The 20,941-nt window shown below is 33.4% G+C and overlaps 1 protein-coding gene across 4 annotated transcripts; it reads right to left on the bottom strand.

Moving 5' to 3' along the window:
- Positions 1-31: 31 nt before the first annotated feature.
- Positions 32-17,977, bottom strand: LOC138334936 (C-terminal-binding protein-like). 4 transcript variants are annotated; one of them, XM_069283800.1, is made up of 11 exons: positions 17,820-17,977; positions 11,923-12,073; positions 11,241-11,410; positions 10,602-10,759; positions 8,762-8,906; positions 7,987-8,193; positions 7,479-7,577; positions 6,945-7,070; positions 6,033-6,164; positions 5,487-5,657; positions 32-3,473 (listed from the first exon to the last, which is right to left on the bottom strand). In XM_069283800.1, exons 3-11 carry the CDS (start codon positions 11,308-11,310, stop codon positions 3,232-3,234), a joined length of 1,350 nt encoding a protein of 449 aa, XP_069139901.1. In that variant the 5' UTR covers positions 11,311-11,410; positions 11,923-12,073; positions 17,820-17,977; the 3' UTR covers positions 32-3,231. The 4 variants fall into 4 exon arrangements, with proteins under 4 accessions (XP_069139901.1, XP_069139904.1, XP_069139902.1 ...); XM_069283803.1 differs by having other exon boundaries at positions 6,033-6,161; XM_069283801.1 differs by lacking the exon at positions 17,820-17,977 and adding an exon at positions 17,108-17,260.
- Positions 17,978-20,941: the final 2,964 nt, after the last annotated feature.

The following is a 20,941-nucleotide window of genomic DNA, read 5'->3' as shown; positions in this document are numbered from 1 at the left end:
ATGTCAAACAGAAAAATAACATAAAAGAGTGAATATTTTATTTATTTTAATGACAAATTTCAGACAAATTTGAATCCAGCATTAGTTTATACTATTGTGAATTATGGTATGTCTCTAACGTATGTCTGGTGACATGAATGTGATGACAAAGAGATCCACCCATACACAAACAGTCATAACCCTTTTTACACATGATCAAATGCTTGTAACATGATTTTATGGCATCAAAAAGATGAATTATGAAGTGCATCTTTCAATATTTGTGAACTGGAAAAAAAACTAGTTTGATTCTCTTTACAAAAATATTTCTCTCTGGATGTATTTTATTTTTATTTCAAAAAGAAAAAAAAAATGAGAACATTGATGGCTGCATTGGAGAGACGGTACATGTCCAATACTGTTTGTGATTTGAAACAATTACACTTAACAAAAGAAAAGATGTGAGGAACTCCCTATGAATGGTTACATAAATAATGAGTCCTAGCAGAAAACTTCTCACATATACATCAAATCAACCTACATAGGGATGTTCTATGTGAGGATACAAGTAGGTTTTCTCTCTGGGTGAAACTGTAAATTACGATTAACTTCTTATCAACAAAAACCCAAAATGCTGTCCAATCTGGCCGACATGCTTAAGGAAACATCAATAATAATGATACACTTTAAACACACGTATCTGGTGATCCTTTTTACTATGCTTGTGCATGGATCACACAAATTATAGCTTGGCTTTTAAATCCTTCACCCCAGAAGTTAAAATTTGTGTTCGGGGTGGACAAACCATATTCTCATTTTTTCCCTATTAGTAGATATGTAAATGTTCTGAATTAATCCTTGCCAAAAATATATCAAACTCCAATGTTGCACAAAGATTAACAATAGTCAACTATTCTATGGTACAATTTGAGAGAGAGTTATCAGTTAAACTAGGCATTATATGCAAGTTGGACTTCAGTTGTACAACACATACATAGTACAATATTCACTTGGGTATTCACATTTTGCTTCTATAAGCAAATTGCTAAGATTCATGTTTAGATTCCTCGGTTATTTAACACATGATTGTACATTCTAATAGCTACAAAAAATATCAATTATGTAAAAGAATTGTCATCAGAGAAAATAGTTCCACTGATCATACATTCATTATCATTAAACATCTACTTGCATAAGTCATCAATTAACTACGCCAGATTCCATTTATAAACAAGATCATTTTCGGATTACAAAAAGCTGTACGCATCAGTACCTTAATAGATAGTATGTGAGAAACCCGCTTAGAATGTTCAGTAGGAGTAGGCACAGACTGTTCTTGCAGTACTTCTCACTCACAAACACTCAAAACTTTCACACATGAAATTGTACTTAAAATTCCAATACAATGAATTTTGCAAATTCTGAAATCACTTTAGGTGTGTAACATGCACATTTTTACTACTAAACTAATTCTCCAAACATCTAATTCATGTCCAGTCTGTGTGTTTCTAGGAAATTCAGAACAAATCTATACAATTAATACAAAGAATACATAGCCATCTTCATCTCTGCTTCGTCATACTTCATTGATAATATTTAACTGTATATAAACTACATCCAAAATGGAATACAATCATCTACCTAAGTAAAGTACATGATCTGCCATTAAACATCTATCAATACAAAGTTGTCCACAGATATCATACTTAACATTTATGTCAAGTTTCATTTGAAATCATAAACATGGTAGCAGGGTGTACATTATGAATATTCTTCGAATTAGCCCTTTAGTTACTTTGTGCAAGAAAGGGTCACATTAAAGAGTTGCTGATTTCCTTTAAAACAATTTGCTCTAAAATAGTTGAGGTAAGTAAAGATTTATACACATGTGCACAAGAAAAAATCATTTTCAGACTTATTTTTTCTTTTAAACTCTGTCTTTGGAAGAATGTTTAGAGTTTGTCCCATACAGTTCTAGGTAGAGAGGTCAAGATTATAATGGCAGGGATTTATCAGAATGAACAGAAAACTAGCACTGAGATAAGTTAATGCCAAGCACCCCACAGAGTGTATATTGATAATTGTACATAATTTTCATCTTTATCAAGATTACATGAAAAATCTAATTTTGCACCAGTTTTCAAAAACGTTCGAGAAGAAGTCAATAATGCCTTTGAATGAAAAATATGGATGAGATTCCAGATTCCTTTGATGCTTAAATGAAGAGTTTGCTCCCCTGGAATGCAACAAAGAATTTGTTTTGACATTACACACAGGTCCATTGAACCAAATAAACACAAAAATATGTCCAACAACGTTCTTGATGCATGTCTAAATCATGTTCCTTGCACTTACAAAGTTACAAAGAATGAAGATCTCACAGTTGCAATTTCATGAAAAATCAAAATTACAATGGATGAACATCTCACAGTTGCAATTTCATGAAAAAACAAAATTACAATGGATGAACATCTCACAAATGCAAGTTCATGAAAAAAAAATTCAGTACAGTAATTCTATAAACCTTGTTTATGTAGGCATGTACCTACGTGTCAATAGTCCGTCCCAGAACAACAAATCTGTACGTTGTAAAACCTTGTAGATGTCACAACTTGCATCAAATAATTCCCATTCTATGAGAATACTATCCTATCTAAGATTCACAAAACGGGAAGCACAGAATCAAATATCTGTGGTTTGTAGCTGGTTTATATGGAAAAATTTCAAAATGAAGCGCCATCGTTTTCAAATTTTTGTACAACTTAAAAAAAGTGGCCCCAATGAGCTACCATGTTACACAGGTGAAACATATTTTCTACAGGTCATACTTTTGAGAAACAAAACCACTGGCTTATACATACTCTGTATCAACTGTTTACAAACATTTCTGTCAGACATTATATGAAACAGATGTAACAGTTGGCAAGATGCGTAATGAAACCAAAAGATTATGAATTATATACAGAGAATATGCATCCAACATATCAAATGAACTCCCTCCAAAATTTCCCCCAGTAATGAAAAAACACATATACATAGAAAATGTCTTGTGATACAAAAAATGACATGTGGTTTTACTTCTCAAAATACTTCCTTCTCTACATGTCCTTCCATAGAAAATATTTTCTTCTGTCCCTTCATCAAACAACGTCAGGCCAACAAAAATTGACCAACAGCACTGATGTATCTTCATTCATCTATTGGCCTAGTAGTATACAAGTAAGGGGGGATAACCAACGAGGCAGGCTAGCACTAGTGAACCTCCGAGTTCTCCGGTTTTACCATGTTGTGGATCGAGGAGGAGTCGGAGAGGGTACTGTGAGGGGTGGAGTGAGGCGTGGAGTGCGATACTGTCGGGTGCTGGTCCATTGTGGTGGAGTGTACGCCTCCAAGGGCGGCCACAGCAGCTGCTGCTGCTGGATTAGGGAATGGATAGCCAGCACCGTTCATTCCTTCTGGGTAACCTGGGAAGGCGTAGGGAGGCCGAACACTTCCTGTTAACAAAGACAGACAGCATTGTTTACAATGAATTAATACAGGGCGGCAGAACACTTGTAAACAAAGACAGTCAGCATTGTTTACAGCAAATGAATACAGTGGGGTTGAACACATATAAACAAAGACAGCCAGCATTGTTTATAACAAATGAATACAGTGGGATTGAACACTTGTAATCAAAGACAGTCAGCATTGTTTATAAAAAATGAATACAGTGGGGTTGAACACTTGTAAACAAAAACAGCCAGCATTGTTTATAACAAATGAATACAGTGGGGCTGAACACTTGTAAACAAAGACAGTCAGCATTGTTTATAACAAATGAATACAGTGGGGCTGAACACTTGTAAACAAAGACAGCCAGCATTGTTTATAACAAATGAATACAGTGGGGCTGAACACTTGTAAACAAAGACAGTCAGCATTGTTTATAACAAATGAATACAGTGGGGTTGAACACTTGTAAACAAAGACAGCCAGCATTGTTTACAGCAAATGAATACAGTGGGGTTGAACACTTGTAAACAAAGACAGCCAGCATTGTTTATAACAAATGAATACAGTGGGGTTGAACACTTGTAAACAAAGACAGCCAGCATTGTTTATAACAAATGAATACAGTGGGGCTGAACACTTGTAAACAAAGACAGCCAGCATTGTTTATAACAAATGAATACAGTGGGGCTGAACACTTGTAAACATAGACAGTCAGCATTGTTTATAACAAATGAATACAGTGGGGCTGAACACTTGTAAACAAAGACAGCCAGCATTGTTTATAACAAATGAATACAGTGGGGCTGAACACTTGTAAACAAAGACAGCCAGCATTGTTTATAACAAATGAATACAGTGGGGCTGAACACTTGTAAACAAAGACAGCCAGCATTGTTTATAACAAATGAATACAATGGGGCTGAACACTTGTAAACATAGACAGTCAGCATTGTTTATAACAAATGAATACAGTGACAATCAGAGACATACAATAAAACACAATTTTTTTTAATGTATTATTGCTAATTGACATGAAAAAATAACTGAAATATGAGAACTTTTTTTTTTGACGTCACGGAAAAAAGGCCGGGATTAAGCGGCCAGTCTATGGCGCGGTTTTTTGAACGGTTATTATGCATGGATCAACATGACGGCAGTATAATTTTGACGGCGAATAACACAGGTAAATGATTGAATCTGACGTTTTTATTGATTTGATTGTTTAAAGAAAATATTGTTAATATATGGATTAACCTCTTAGTTTGCTTTGTTTATGAATGGAGCAGTCTGTAAATTGTATGTAAACGCAAAGCGTTTACGCAATTTACCTCATAAACTAAGAGATTAATCCTTAATTAATACAGGGAGGTTGAACACTTGTAAACAAAGACAGCTCGCAATGTTTACAATAAATAAAAACAGGGAGGTTGAACACTTGTAAACAAAGACAGCTCGCAATGTTTACAATAAATAAAAACAGGGAGGTTGAACACTTGTAAACAAAGACAGCCCGCAATGTTTACAATAAAGGAATACAGGGAGGTTGAACACTTGTAAACAAAGACAGCCAGCAATGTTTACAATAAATAAAAACAGGGAGGTTGAACACTTGTAAACAAAGACAGCTCGCAATGTTTACAATAAATAAAAACAGGGAGGTTGAACACTTGTAAACAAAGACAGCCCGCAATGTTTACAATAAAGGAATACAGGGAGGTTGAACACTTGTAAACAAAGACAGCCCGCAATGTTTACAATAGATGAATACAGGGAGGTTAAACACTACAAAGACAGACAGCATTGTTTTATAACTTAAACATGGTCATCGAAAACTTCCTGTAAGCAAAGACAGACCGACAACCTGATTACTATTGGGCATCTTCATCGATGTGCAGGGCCCTAATAGATTAATATAGAGGTCGAAATGTGGTTCTATCAAATTTTAATGCTTTTTTCAATTTCAAAAGAGACATCAGTAAGCTGTTATTTACCACGTAAAAGATTATCTTTACCTGTAGTGAAATATTCTTTATTAACACAATTGCGTAGACCATCTGGAATTCGGCCAACAATGGCCCGTCTAATTTCCGTGGCAGCCATTTCTCGCAGTTCTGTAACACTTTGTTCACTGTAGAATGCTGAGTGAGGAGTACAAATCAGATTTGGGCAATCTTTGAGAGGACCTGTCAAAGAAAATATCATCGATGGGAAAACTCAATAAAGAAATGTCCATTAAAGGTTGTAGATCTATTTCAAAATATTTTACCAAGAGTTTTATAAAAGATTAGATATAACTAGATATGGTGAACTATATTTTAACATTATTTCTGGTTTAAGACCTCTGTCGTTGCTGGTCATTTCATAAATATCTGATAACTAGCTATGGTGAACTATATCTTAATTCATTTACCCCTGAAAACACATTTAGGCTCTTCCAAATCAAGGACTAGAACAATCCATTGCAAAATTTCAGGGGTGAATAACTTTCAGGGGCAAATAACACTGGTTTAAGACATAGACCTCTAACGTTTCTGGTCTGAGTTCAATTGTCTACTCACTGGTTGATAGGCTGAAAGGTTCATTTTCGTGGACATCTAATGCTGCTGCTCGTATTCTCCCATCCTTTAATGCTGCTGCCAAGGCATGCTCATCGACGAGACCTCCTCTGGCAGTGTTGATAAGAAAAGCTCCTTTTGGAAATGGAAAAAATTGTGTACCACCAATTACAGTAACATTTAAAACATTTTTTCCTGTTGGAAATCACATGATCAAATGGTCGGAAACCATGTCTTCATCTCACTGGTCTGCTCTTCAAACATCGATATGGCTCCAGGACTGTTGTTTCATAAACTTGGTAAAATGAAAATAGCTGGCAAGGTTTGTCTATATATATGCAACAAAATGTAGGCTATACTTTTCTCAGTGTCTTTTACAGACTAAATCTGTGTGATTCTAAATAATGATTTATAGCCAATAAAATTGCAGACTTTAATTAATAGACCGAGGTCCAGATAAGACTGGGGTTGGTTTTTGATAGGGTTTTCCTGTAGTACATTTAACAAAGCATCGTTCATATTTAGCATTCAAGCTTAGAACTCAAAATCAAACACCTAAATGTCTTTGCTACCACATAGGAACATGAACTTTTGGCCATGATATACATTCACTTAAAAAAATTCTTAACTTAAATTTTCCCTAGAAAAGCATTATAGAAGTTACAGTAAGGAAAAGCTTTTAATAACTCCTTGACTTCTGTAATGCTTTCCTAGGGAGAATTTTACAGTTAAGGAGTTCCTGATGAAACTTGGCCACAATATATTACCAGGTGAATGGGCATTTTGTTGAAAAACACAAAAATGTCACACAGAGCAGGAAATCTCTCCAGTATGTATCTGTTTGATGCCACAGGAGATTTGCTAGGTGGCATCAGTTTGGAGTTGGATGCCATCATTATAGGGAAGGAGACTTACCTGGCCGCATCTGTTTGATAGTATAATCGTTTATGAGGTGAGTGTTGTGTTCATTAAGGTTGCAATGTAGGCTCACGCAGTCACTCTGAAACAGTAGGTCCTGTAGTGTGTACACTCGCGTTATACCTGGAACACAAACAAAAACATAGTTAATTATGAGATAAAGTGTAAAATAGAAATAGAAACAGAGTCTATGTACTTAAATTTGGTCTAAATTCCTGGTAATAACATGTTATTTATCATTGACTCTAAAAACCAAAATTTGATACCAATCAAGAAAATATGAGGAACGTGACATCAGCAAATCATGCAGTCAAGGTCACAAGGTGCTCCAATGCACTTTCATCAATCCTGAATCTTCAACAGATCACAGGTACTTTTCACTCGTGAGTAATTTCAGACATACTTTCTTACTGTATTTGTTGTTTGTCATTATATCATCGTATGCATATATCTTTGTGAACAGCATACTCACTGTTTACAACAAAATCCTCTGAAAAGAGAAAGAATGCCATCCCTGAATCGCCCACTTACCTAATGATTTTTCTACTCCATCATGAAGGTAAGGATCATAGAATATTACATTAAATCCAAAAACTTTAGCACGTAGGGCCACTGCTGTTCCTACACGACCTGTAAATAAAAGTTTTTCATTTTTATCTGTCTTACTGACTTACAACCTGTTTGGAAAATCAAAATATGTCTTGCACAATGTGAAAATGACCTGGTCACTTTAACGTTTACTTTCATGTTAATACAGTGAAACCTGACTTTACCAACACCTGACTTATCCCGCACATTTACTCGGTTCCACAGAGTGTTGGTAAAGTCAGGTTTCACTGTATTACAAATAAAAAGAATGAAATATCCTTATGGCTTATTAATAACTCATTTTAAGATTCAATTACTCTCAGAAAAGTACAAGCAAAATATGTACAATTCTTTAATTTAAAATATCAAAGTATCTTAAACCTTTTACCATAACTTTGCCGACGTGCTACCATCACTTTTTTTTCCATTGGGGATATAACTATTGTCTTACCTAAACCAACAATGCCAAGTGTATCTCCCCTGATTCTTGCCGAGCCCTGTGCAGCCTCCCTTAACTGTTCTGGTCCACTAATTTTCTTGCCCTCCTTTACTTGGTTAGCCAGCCAATATGTCCGTCGATACAAGTTCAGAATTAGACACACTGTAGAATCTGCAACTTCCTCTACCCCATATCCAGGAACATTGCAAACCGCTATGCCTGTAGCAAAATCGAAGCTCGTGTCATTATTCTGCATATGCATATTACAAAGTTATCTGCACTTGCGGGTAGGTATTGATTGCCACGTCACGTATTTGCGAGCATAACGTCATGATTTTCGGAGAAAACGGCGGCATTGTGCTCACAAAATAATGACGTCACAATGGATACCTACCCACAAGGGAGCTAACTCTGTAATAAGAAAAGATGGAATACATAGACATCGACTGCTGCAATATACATATTTTCAGAAGGAATTTTGGTAAAAGTAAAAGACCTAACTAACTACAAGAGGGTCTAAACAGTGAAATCTAACTAACAACAATATTACAAAAATAAAGGCTAAATTTCTAGATAAGTCTAGATCTACATGCTTTGAACGCTAGTAAAATATATGTTTTGTTTGTGAATGCTTATGAAATGGTATCTATTTACCATTCAGGGAATGAAAAGTACTACTTTATGACCATGAGTTTATTGCAAGTGTGTTTGTTATCAACATGTTTTACTGCATTCGTTTATTGCCAAATGCACTTTAGTGATTTTATGGGTGTGTGATATTACTTACCAAAGTCTCCAGCTGCCTTGACGTCGAGATTATCATAACCACTGCCTATTCTGACGATGACTCGTAAACTTTTAAATTTTTCCAGGTCCTCTTTAGACAGTGTGATTGTATGCCACATAAGGGCACCTACTGCCTCATTCAGGACCTAAAATACACAAAACAGAATGTGTATTTATTTTTAGACTCAAAATCAGTTTCTGAAAAACAGTTTTCACATTTAAGCTTCAGCCAGCAATTCCATTGCAATCCATTAGGGTATCATGGTAGACCATGGAAGTCTTATCCTCTTGACATCATAGAAAATCAATTAAGCTGCCCAGTTCTAAGAACTTTATAATGTTAACAAAGCTGTTGAAAGACTGTTAGCCACTTATTTCTGCAGGGATGATATTTTTCGCAATTTTTGGATTTATATTGAGAATAAATAATGGGTAAAATATAGGTATTTCTATATCCGGTCGTAACATTAAAATTCGTAAAAATTGTTGTCTCTAATCAAGCTAAATTTGCAAATTTTTATGACTCACAGAAACGTTTGGCTATACAGTACAGAGGACTCCACATAATCGAATAACGGTTATTTGAATATTTCGGTTATTTGCATAAAATTCTGCGGTACCGATTTTTTCCTTCTTTATCTTTGTTTTTCAACTCCGTGTATTTGAATAGACTTTTACATGACATCCGGTTATTTGAATAAAATATTTGGGAAATTCTAAAAATAAAATCGAATATTTTTCAATTTTGCAATATATTTCAAGATACCTCGCTTTTACTAGAAATCATCATGGTGACAGATTAACGTTATCGTATGGCTTGTTATTTTATGCATGAATCTGCAAAGGTATTCGACACTGTTACGATTTACATCAGCAGCGGTTGATCATTACTTTAGTATAATCACTGACTCAAACATCTAATTAAAGCATTTGCACCTTCAAATATGTTTATTTATTAACGGAACGTACCTTAGTTCGCAATCGGATGGAGAAACCATGCTTCCTTACACAACAATCGCCATGAGTAGTCTCGTTCAACCAGAGTCTTGTTGAGTACGACAGACATGTGCGTATCAAGCGTCTCGTTGAACGAGACATAAAAGCATGCAAAGTCGGCGTGCAATGACTACCGCAAGTTTCACACAGTATGTAGGATACAAAAGATACTTGCTACGTTGTTTCATTGCTACTTGAATAAGCATTTATTTCTGAAATGTTATCAAGCTATTCGCCGGATCGATCAATAATACAGGAAGAATTCTCAAAACACATTTAGGTCCAGTGAACGCATGGCTTCATCACCTGCCTCCATTTTCGAATTCATACACATGTGTCAAAACAACACTTCTAGTTGATCGGCACTTTGAAGTTTAATCACGATCGTAAGTTGTCATTTTGCCAGGCAAATGTACGTAAATTTGTTTATTATATAGGTTCAGAATTGTAGACACAAATTCAATCCTGTTTAGTTATTGCATTTGATATCGATCGTTTAGCTGTTTCCCAAAGATTCACGTCACACGTGTCGATCTAACGTAAACAAGAATCTAATATTGGAATATTTTTTGTTATTAAACAATTAAAATTGATTTACAACTTCGAAAATACTTACTTGTTGTGCGTTTTAAGTGTAAATTATTTACGTATTTATCAAGTAAACGAAACGATATCTATTTGCCTGTTCACATACATATGTTTGAGGTCAAACGAAGGTGCAAAATGTCATCTCCGCCTATTCGAATACTCCGGTTATTTGCATATTTTCTTATGGAAAATGGGTTATTCAAATAAGCGGAATCCTCTGTATTCAAATTCTTATTTGTATTTCTTGTATGACTTACTTTTTCGTGTATTTCTTGTGTAGATTGGGCATCACAGAATGCTACTGTGGCAACATCTTTTAGTATTGGCATCTCCACAGAACAATCCCGACCGTCGAGGAGAGCTATGAGCGGCCGGGGGTGCATTGGGCCATTAGGTATCGGCCCACGAATAGACACTACAAATCAGGATAATAGCCAATATCACATGTTTTTGTTAACAACACATATACATTAACTTATACACATGTTGAATAAAATATATGTAATTCTACAAAAGAATTAAACATCAGACTTTCCTTTCATAAATCGAATGTCATCAGTTGATAAATGTGATATACATGTTATGGTAGCCATAAAAGACCAAAAAGGAATTTTTCACTTTGTGTTCATGCATCGACTAAAGACAGTTCAAATTGCTCTCTTCTACTTCAAGAATATATCTTCTTGTCACATAATTTGTAACTCTTCTGCTTCTGGAAGTTCTTATAACTAGGATCCAGGAGATCTTCAGACAAGACTACCCTTCTGAGAAAAGTGCAAATCAAGTTGGCCCCTCAAATCTTTATGTATTATTATTCCTATGATATCACATAGTGACATGGATCACCTTTTGTATCATCAGCATTTGAAGAAAGAAGAATTGATAAAATGTCCTACCTTGATACATGCTGGTCGGTGCTTCTAGCCGAGGTCTTTTGATGGGTTGAAGAAGTTTCTTTTGGTCCATGTGATGACGTTGGGAGGCGTTCTTAAACGCAGCAGGAGAAAACACTCCACGTCTGATTAAACACTTAACTGTTCTAAAGCTAGAACTTTGTTTTAACGATCTGAAAAAAGGTAAAAAGGTAAAAGCTAGGACTCTGTTTTACTAGTCTGAAAGAAAAGTCAAAACTCTTTTATCTATCTGAAACCTAAGTAAAATACAGGAACTTGTTTTACCAATCTGAAACAAAGGGAAAAGCAAACATGAATACAAATATGAATGCTAAGTAATTAATAAAAGTGTATGAAAGAATAAAGACAATTTTTATCGAAAAAATATGTATCAAGTACATCAGAAATATGACAAACTGTCGAGGTAAAGTTCATTAAAATATAACTCCCCAAAAATAAACTAGAACTGTAAGCCCATGGCTAACTGATAATAATATAGAAAATGATTATAAATGGCACTTATGTATTCCTTTCTATACATTAAAGTTAAAATTGTGTTAATAATGGAAGTCCTTCGCATATTTCTTATCTTTCACACATATCGTAACCAAGACAACAAGTTTATTATCTTCAGATAAGTAAAACACCTCCATGCTAAACCGGATTTAACTGTGAATATGCTCACCTTTCTTATGGTCAAACTGCCTTACAGACAGGTCTTGTTTATTTGTCAAATCTGGCATCCAATTTTGATTCTGCTTGGTATTCAGCTTCATGAAATCATCTTCATGTTGCCTGCCTTAGCAGCGCTTCATACTTCAAAATGAACAAATAATCTGCAATGAAAAAATAAAGCATTCCGTATAAGTCTGGTTAAATCTAACATGTTTTGTATATACCACAAGATGTGGTACATTTTGCCAAAAAGAAATTTCTAAATAACATTCCTGTGAAAAATTCTTTATGGGAATAAGATGTGTTTTATTAGATTTGTGTGAAGAATAAAGACAAACATTTTCAATCCCAATGTCCAATATACTCAGTGCCAAGTTCTTCATAAGTTTTTAGCTTATCATCATTAATCACTTGATTGTTTATGATTTATAGTGAAATGTTCCTGTCATATTTGCTGTAAAATATCTAATTTTATACTTAATACTCCACAAAAATAGGCAATTGTAAGTAGGCAATGTGAAAGAATGGAATTCAATAAAATTTTATCAGTATCAATTTTGTTTTTTAACAATGTTTTTTATTATCTTACTTTGAAAATTGTTGTAAACTGCTATCGACTACCTGCCTGATATAATCTTTTGAACAACTTGACCCTGATCATGATATAAAATCTATTTATTTAATCAGTGGGTACTGGGGGGGTTATTTGTACAGTAATTGTACAGTAAACCTCAAAATCACTTCGTTATAAGCACAATTTGTGATATACATATTCCAGATATCTTATAAGAATAGTGTTGAACATTGGGATTGAAAATGTTTGTCTTTATTCTTCACCTAAATCTAATAAAATACATCTCATTTCCATACAAAAATTTTCACAGGAATGTCATTTAGAAAAATTTCATACCTAAATTATAGCATTTTGTCCCATTATTATTAAGTGTTCAAATCCTCTTCTATAAACCATTAATCAATGAGCTCTGTGTGGTATTTATTATCTGTACATGTATATATATTACAAATCCGCAGCATAAACATCCTCCACTCCATTTCAAAATGACACATCGAACTACCAACAAAATACACTTGAAGATTGTAATTATATCAGTGAGCCAGGAATAAAAACAATTAATTACCATGGCCAGTGCTAATATTGCTATGATGACTTCGCTGTATGCCGATAATATTTTCATAGTAAGTCTGAACAACTGAATTGAAGGTTTTCTTATATGCTATTAATGTCATGATGTCAAACAATTAGTATTTTTCTTCAGTTATAAAAGTTACTAAGTTACACCATTACCGCCAATGAAAAGTTTGAACTTCTTATTTTACTCCAAGATAAAAATATCAAAAATAAAAAATTGCATCCCAAAAAAATTCCATTTCCATGACACTATGTTGTATATTGAATGAAATACTAATAAGTGTGCATGCAAAAAAGGGGTCACGATGACTGAGTGGTCAATATGTTCCAACATGTTACTACAAACTATAGGGGGGTTGCAATAACTGAGTGGTCAAGATGTTCCAACATGTTACTACAAGATATAGGGGGGTCGCAATGACTGAGTGGTCAAGATGTTCCAATATGTTACTACAAGCCACCTCTGGGTCAGGAGTTTGAATCGTATGAATTCAAGTACTGACCGCTGGTCAGTAGATTTTCACAAGGTACTCCGCCTTTCCTCCATCATCTAAACTTGATGTATCCTTATTAAATGACATTGGCTTATAAAAGGACATTAAAACTAATGAAACCGAACAGATCAACTATATATGGACATATACAATACATTACTATATTCATTCCCTGGCATAATAAAAGCAAGACACGATATTACATGTACATCGATATAGTATGCTGCTTTGGGAAACACAAATGCTTTAAGGCTGCTTATCTTATTCAATATTTACAAACAGATTAAGTGGCAGAACCTGAAGATCCTTTTACTTAAATACTTCCTCATATCAATATGCATGCACCTACCTAAATAAGACATTTCACGAAAACAGGTGGTTCTTGCAATTAGGAATATATAACTTGTATAACAGCAATGTATTAACAATTCTCTGTCGATCACAGCCAGTTAATTAAAATTTTTACTGATAATATTTTGGTGGTTGTTTTTTTTTTAATTTCCCTATCTGCACTCCACAGCAAGATTGATCAATATTATTGAATAGCATTTGGATGCAGCAGCAGCAGCACCAGTTAGTACACATATATACAGCTAGTGGCAAATCAATCATCACAAGCCTCACCAGTGGGAAATAATAAGCACACTGATGTATTACAGTCATCAAATTTAATTATACAATTGTGCCAATTCCATACATTACTGTGATAACACGAATTAAATTAAAAGTCATCTTGATTCTTAGAATTCAAATGTTAAGCTTTCAAATTAATTCTCGGAAATATCTCTTGGAATTCTGTTTGGTGCAATCTTGTAATTATGTATTATTGCGCAATATGAAAACTCAGTTCCAACTCTGAATTCAGCTCTTTTAATGTATCTGATAAAACAATATGGCCAAATCTATTACAATATAATAAATACATGGTAGCATCTGACATCTGTTAATGTATTAAAGGCCCTCTACCGACAGTACCATATCTGAAACTGCTTTCCATTTTTCAAATGGAAATGTAAAATGAGAATGAGTCGTAAAAAGTATTAAGCGTATACTGTTAATAATACACTTATCACCACATTCTAAACAATTGAACTAAAATAGATAAAATGTTAATTTTCAAAACGCTGGTTGTATTGTTTCCCACCGTTGTCCACACATTAATTAGTTGACAATCATGATCAGTGCCCTAGACAACAAAGCAGCAAAATGAATCTTCACTGTTAACATATAAATTACAGAGGAAAAATTGCATTTATTTGGTGTGATCACTTCATCTTAGGCCATCAATATAATTTTCTTATGCTATTATATATATAACTATTGTTTCTATTTTGTTTCGGAAAGATAGTGTGCCTTTATGGTAAAGGTAAATTTATTGTCATATTCAATAAAACAAATATTTACTAAATCTACAGGTCCGGCGTCAGAGACAGATTAATCTTAAACATTAAAAATAAGTTACCTTCTCTCATTGATATTGTTATCTGGACACTAATGGTCACAGTACAGTAAATAGCAAAATAGGTACATTAAAGCTCCTAACTTATTTTCTCAAAAATTCAGAAACTCTTGACTTTATACTTCTACAAATTCCATATGCTTACAGGAATTCCGACACTCAGTCACTCATATAACAATAATGATGTCTATTGTAACCTGTATTAGATTTTAGACTACTGAAATCTGAGCATCTAATCACCGACTACCTACACACAGGTACACACAACACTAATAATCACTGACGCATAAAATTAATCTCATTTGCATATTCAAATTACATGTGTATATATGATAACATTATTTTAATTTAAATTAGCCAGTAGCATTATAAATTAAAGCTTTCATTATAACAAATGATTGTAGAACAGACATCAGACAAAACTATACTGGTCCAGTTAAACTAATTAGACTACTGACCTACTTATCCAATATTTGACACCTTTTTCATGGATTTTTTAATAAAATGCAGTCAAATGGACAAACCCCATACAAATCAACATTATACTGACAAACATGCTCTACTTATCTTACTTTATGGCACGGTTAGAATAAATTTGAAAAGTTGAGCACATAACATACATTTCATCTGGTGATGTCACGGATGTACATTTAATTGTTAAATAACATGATATGCTTCACTGATTTTCATTTCTGTGGCTAATACTAGTGAGAATTTTTTAAAGATGCTCCATCGCTGACAAATGGTATTTTTTCACTATCAACAATAGGAGCAAACGATTTAATGTTTTTCTTCAGTTACAAAAGTTACTAACTTAAGCAGACCTAGCTAGAATGAAGGCACATATATTTATAACTGTTACTTTATCAGTTCACAAATGTCAATTAAATCATTCACCAATGAGGTCAAGCCTTTGAGCTACAAGAGTCTTAACAATTCAGGGGTGAATAATTTAAAAGCTGAAATTTGTTACAATTTAGCATCAGAAATAGGATTTTGTATCCTTTAATCAATTAAAAGCAACCTTTCAATATATTGATATTATCTATCTTACACAAATTACACAATAGTTCTTAGATTATCTTTGTAAAAACACACAACTAATCATGACAATATTGGATTCCAAATCATATGTTAATCAAAAGCTTGTAGAAAAAATATTGAAAATTATAATACTATATGTTTTTCAATCTCTCTCTGTATAATGCTATATTTAGTCACACATAATCTCAATTTCACAAGGATTTTTTTTTAAATTCTAGCATAATACATACAGTACTTGATTCATTCCAAATTAGGCAATTTTAAGTGTGATTTTATAATTAACTCCTTTTTGTAGTAACAATTGTTTTTGCACAACAGCATTTAGACATACACAGATCTAGATTTCTTATCAATATTTCAATTCTGATAAAATTCAAATGAAAATTGTTGCCACTCACACAATTACTTGCAGATATATATATATACATAGCAGAAATTTGAAAATCTTTGCTTGAAGATCTAGAGGTAACTTTAAATATGATCAAACATCTTTATTATTGATCATCCTCAACCTGGAGAATGTCAATGATAATGATTTCAAACAGGCAACATTCCTTTAAATCAGCTACACATGTCAATGTTTCACCATTAACAAGACAGAAAGTTAGTTAGTCCACATGTACACGTAGATTGTTATTTAAGCAAATTATTTTTTTAATGAAATATATATTTATGTATAAAGCCACATATATATTGTTAAAGGCAAATTAATTTTTCAATGGAATATATCATAATATATTTATATATCAAGTGGTTGGAATGGGGGAGGGGGGTTACATTAATTTGAATCAAATATTCTTTCAATTCATTTATTGATCACTAGTTCAGTAAAAATATTTTAATTGCTCAGACTTGTTTAATTTAATATTTCAGACATGGTGGTTAAATTAAATCACATTTATACAAATTATGAATAGCAAACACATATTACACATATCACACAGTGTATCTTTACAGAAACCTTGTTTACAATAACATGTACAACATTCCTTTTCCTAATGTCAGTTTAAAATCAATGGAAGACATGTAAATCTGCCAATATATTCACCACAAACCGTTGGTTAAATCTTGATTAAGTATGTTAAACTTCCAACTCGACAACAAAGCAATCGTGAATCTCGCTGGCCTCTGTGTGTCAGTTAGTCAGACAGGCGAGTGCCGTAATGGACACCCTTTAGCTTTGCTGGGGGTCATTTGCATAAACTGCACCGACACAAATAGACTCGAGCTGTCCTGTGCATATCCCGTAAAGCGTATCTAACTTCCATTACTTTGAGATTTGTGTCATTGGTGCAACATGTACGGCACAGTCTGAACAAAGAATAGAATAAATATACTTATGTCATATTCAGTCTATAAAAATAGATATTTTTTTATGAAAAAGCAGGACTGTACGATATTTGCAGATTTCCAATCCAGCCCATGCTGTTTGATACTGCACTACAATGACCTACATTTGCCTACCGTAATAGTACACGCGGCTCTAAAATAACAAGCCTGTCATTTCGAGAATTTAATTAACGTACTTAAAAATATCAGCACCAAGTTGGCAATGCTAGAATTAACAATACAGAATAAAAATATGGAGTTTCAAAATCTCACCTTTCACAATCAAAAGACAAAGACTGGTGATCGTTCCGGTACGGTTTTCGGTGGCAAAGTTTTAAAGTAAATATTTGATGTTGGTCACGATTTTCGACAGTTTCCACACGAAAAAACATTGAAATGTTTATTGACGTCAATAAATTAAATTCACTTACCGATTAAATGCTAAACGTGATAACTTTCCAAAGCCGTGACGGTCCGTTACTTCTGTAATGCAGGCTAGCCCGCAGACTGATCAAACTCTCGCGAAATCTCGTTTGAGTGTGATACACATATTTCATTCATTAATTTCTAAATAATCCAATTAAATGCAATTTCTATGGCGGATTTATTAATTTAAACTTAACTAAACTATATCAGCTGCATTTCACACTATTTTGGACGAAGAAAGACAACAAATGATTGTCCAAGTTTCGGTGATTGTATGTGTATTTGCATTGTATGGTCACTCAACCATGAATTTAGAAGCCAAAAGGCACACAGGGCCTGAATGTTCACGGAAGTAGGCATTTCCCCGCCAGCACAGCATTTTCTTTAATAGTTCAAACCGGATTTTTTAAAAATCGTGTTGGTTGGTGTTTGACTTTTCAAATAAATTTATGTTAGGCTTTATCAAGCGAAGAAGAACACCTAAAATATTTAATAAAGTACTCATTAAATGTTAATTACTCAAATTACAAGGAGATGAAGTATAGCATTATATATTTGGATTCATCATTGTCCATTTTTAGACTATTTATGGGGTCTAGATTAGAAATGAGCAAATATCAATCATATATGCTAATAATTGTCTATGGGTACCCTGGTGTCCCCAAATATATATAAACTGTGAGATATAAATTAAACTGTAACCGTTACTGGGTCTCATCCTGAATTAATCGATTAATTATGCCTATAGAAGTTTGGAGTCGTCTACATTAACTACATCGTATGAAAGAAAGGAATATGTTAATGCAAACAGAAAAAAAATAACTGAAAGTAAGATATCCACATTTACATACAATGTAATATCCAACGAGACATTTCATCAGCCGTCAGTGGTGCCCGAAAGAAAATGACTATGACGTAATAAGGCGGACAATGACCTGACGTCATTGAATTAATTGATTTTAATTTAATTTAAATGAAAAATTATGGGCGTAGACTGATAGCTTCTATATGTGTCCATATCATTACATTATGGAGGATTTTTAAAAAAATCTGTAGTTGGTTCTGCGTTCACGAATTCGAGATGCATATCAGTACTATATCGGGTATATGCGTCTACTACGAATATTGCTTTATTGATCCGACATTTTCCAGGCGTGTTTTAATATTTTAATATATTCGACACTCACAAAACGCAAACAAAAAAAAAATCCTATAATGCCCATTTATTATTCATTTTTAACAGTTTGAGCATAGGTTTTGATGACATTTACAAAAGATTTATACGTCCTTGCAAATATACAAAAAAAAAAAAAGGGGGGGGGGTTAACAAAGGGTAACGTCATTGTACCCAAATTGATACTGTACCCAAATCGATACCCAAATTGAGAAAATAGATGTTAAAGTTTACCTCATTCTCAGTGGTGATACCAAAGATGTATCATTTATTGATAATTACGCTTTGTTTTATGTAACTATTTCTGTTATTTTCTCTGAAATATAACTTTGAAATTGATAACTTGGTCTAAAACGTGTTAATTCCTAGAAATGTAGCCGTGCGACAACTGCTATTTGTACTATAATCGTGGGTTTTTTTTCCAATTTGTAAGGCCTCCTCAAAGAAAATGTTATTAAATAATGAGATTTGAGATATAAACACTCAACGGAAATAGAAAAAATATAGTTGCCTTAGATTATTTTTTTTATCTAATCAATTTGTTCTTTGTATAGTGCTATTTCTCCATCTTGATTTTTACTAAAACTGTTACTAGATTCGAGTATCTTGTAAATTGGTTGATCCATAATTATGTTAAACTTTGTAGTATTTTTACATTGATTTTTTTACAACCATTGAAAATAATTGATATTGTTCTGATGACATGTATACACCATATTGATACAAAATATATAGGCTTAGGTGAATGGCACAGAAAACTTAATTTAAATCATTGAAATATGACATAAGTCATTATGACGTGGCCTTTCAGGGGTACTGAATTAGCGTATGTGCTGCTGTGAAAACAATTGTACAATTTCTACAGTAAAATGTAAATATTCAGTATATCTCGGTATAATAAACGCATACACACCCCATTTATATAGTAAAATCACAAAAACCCATATATATTGATTTTTCTTACTTTATACATTTTCCTTGCTGGGTATCAATTTGGGTACAAATCAATGTGACAAAACTAGAAATTTCGACACATGCTATTAATCGTTCTAGCAGTGGAAATATGCGCTGTCATAGCAAAAACAAAGCATCAAAATAAAGTTTGTATGCTCTTCTTCAAAACAGAAAAAAATGAAACACATCAAGCAACAAATGTCATATAAGAGAAATCTGTGTGTATTGGTATCAATTTGGTTACAATGACGTCAGAACCCTTAATTCTGCGATAAAATCAGAGATTTAGATGTATCTATGATCTATCCATTGTCGATGTAAAATCACCAACAACAAATAAGTATTTATAGTTTTCTGAAAATCAAGGTTCGGATAATGATTACAATTAAGGCTTCTTAAAACCATATTCACTAGCCTAAACTTCTAAGAAATGAAGCACTATTATATCAGTGACATAGATTTACATATATGATAATTCATATGGCATGGTTATTATGTATAATGACATTTACATTACTAATACATTAACTGAAATTATCCCGAGTCCGGTGTATTATAACATAATGTGTTTCTGTGTACTGGTAACCTGTCATACTTTACACATGTATACATAACACTAATTAGTTGCACAGGGGCACGGGGATTTCAATGTATAAAAACGGCTACAACAGTAGACTAAACAGGTGTGCATTGAAGTCTACTGGCTGTAGCCAGACTAGAATATTATCAGATATTCTATTGATTTTAATAACACCCGCTCTCGCAAATAAATTTAACTTAATTTTACTTTGAAAAAATCTTCTCGTGCCCCTGTGTATATGTGGTTCATTGTTTAGAATACGTAATTAAAACCATATATTTTAGTGGTATAACTTGTTTTACGTATATAATTATAGACAATTTTGTTCAGGTTTGTCTTCTAAATTACCGGATAAATCCCTACTTTTCGATTGAAACCAAAAATCGGACCGGAACTAATTTTCCGGGGTAACTTTTTCA

This window comes from Argopecten irradians, chromosome 11 (genome assembly GCF_041381155.1).
Source record: "Argopecten irradians isolate NY chromosome 11, Ai_NY, whole genome shotgun sequence".
Classification (NCBI taxonomy): Eukaryota; Metazoa; Mollusca; class Bivalvia; order Pectinida; family Pectinidae; genus Argopecten; species Argopecten irradians.
The sequence above is the reverse complement of the archived record's forward strand: the minus strand, read 5'-3'. Positions and strand labels throughout refer to the sequence as shown.

What these genes read in the sequence shown, in the direction of transcription:
- LOC138334936 (XM_069283800.1), bottom strand. Translation starts at nt 11,310, where the DNA reads ATGGACCAAAAGAAACTTCTTCAACCCATCAAAAGACCTCGGCTAGAA. An exon ending in ACTTGGCATTGTTGGTTTAG is followed by an intron (nt 7,578 to 7,986) that starts GTAAGACAATAG and finishes TTTTATTTACAG; the next exon opens with GTCGTGTAGGAACAGCAGTG. An exon ending in TATCAAACAGATGCGGCCAG is followed by an intron (nt 6,165 to 6,944) that starts GTAAGTCTCCTT and finishes CATTTCCAAAAG; the next exon opens with GAGCTTTTCTTATCAACACT.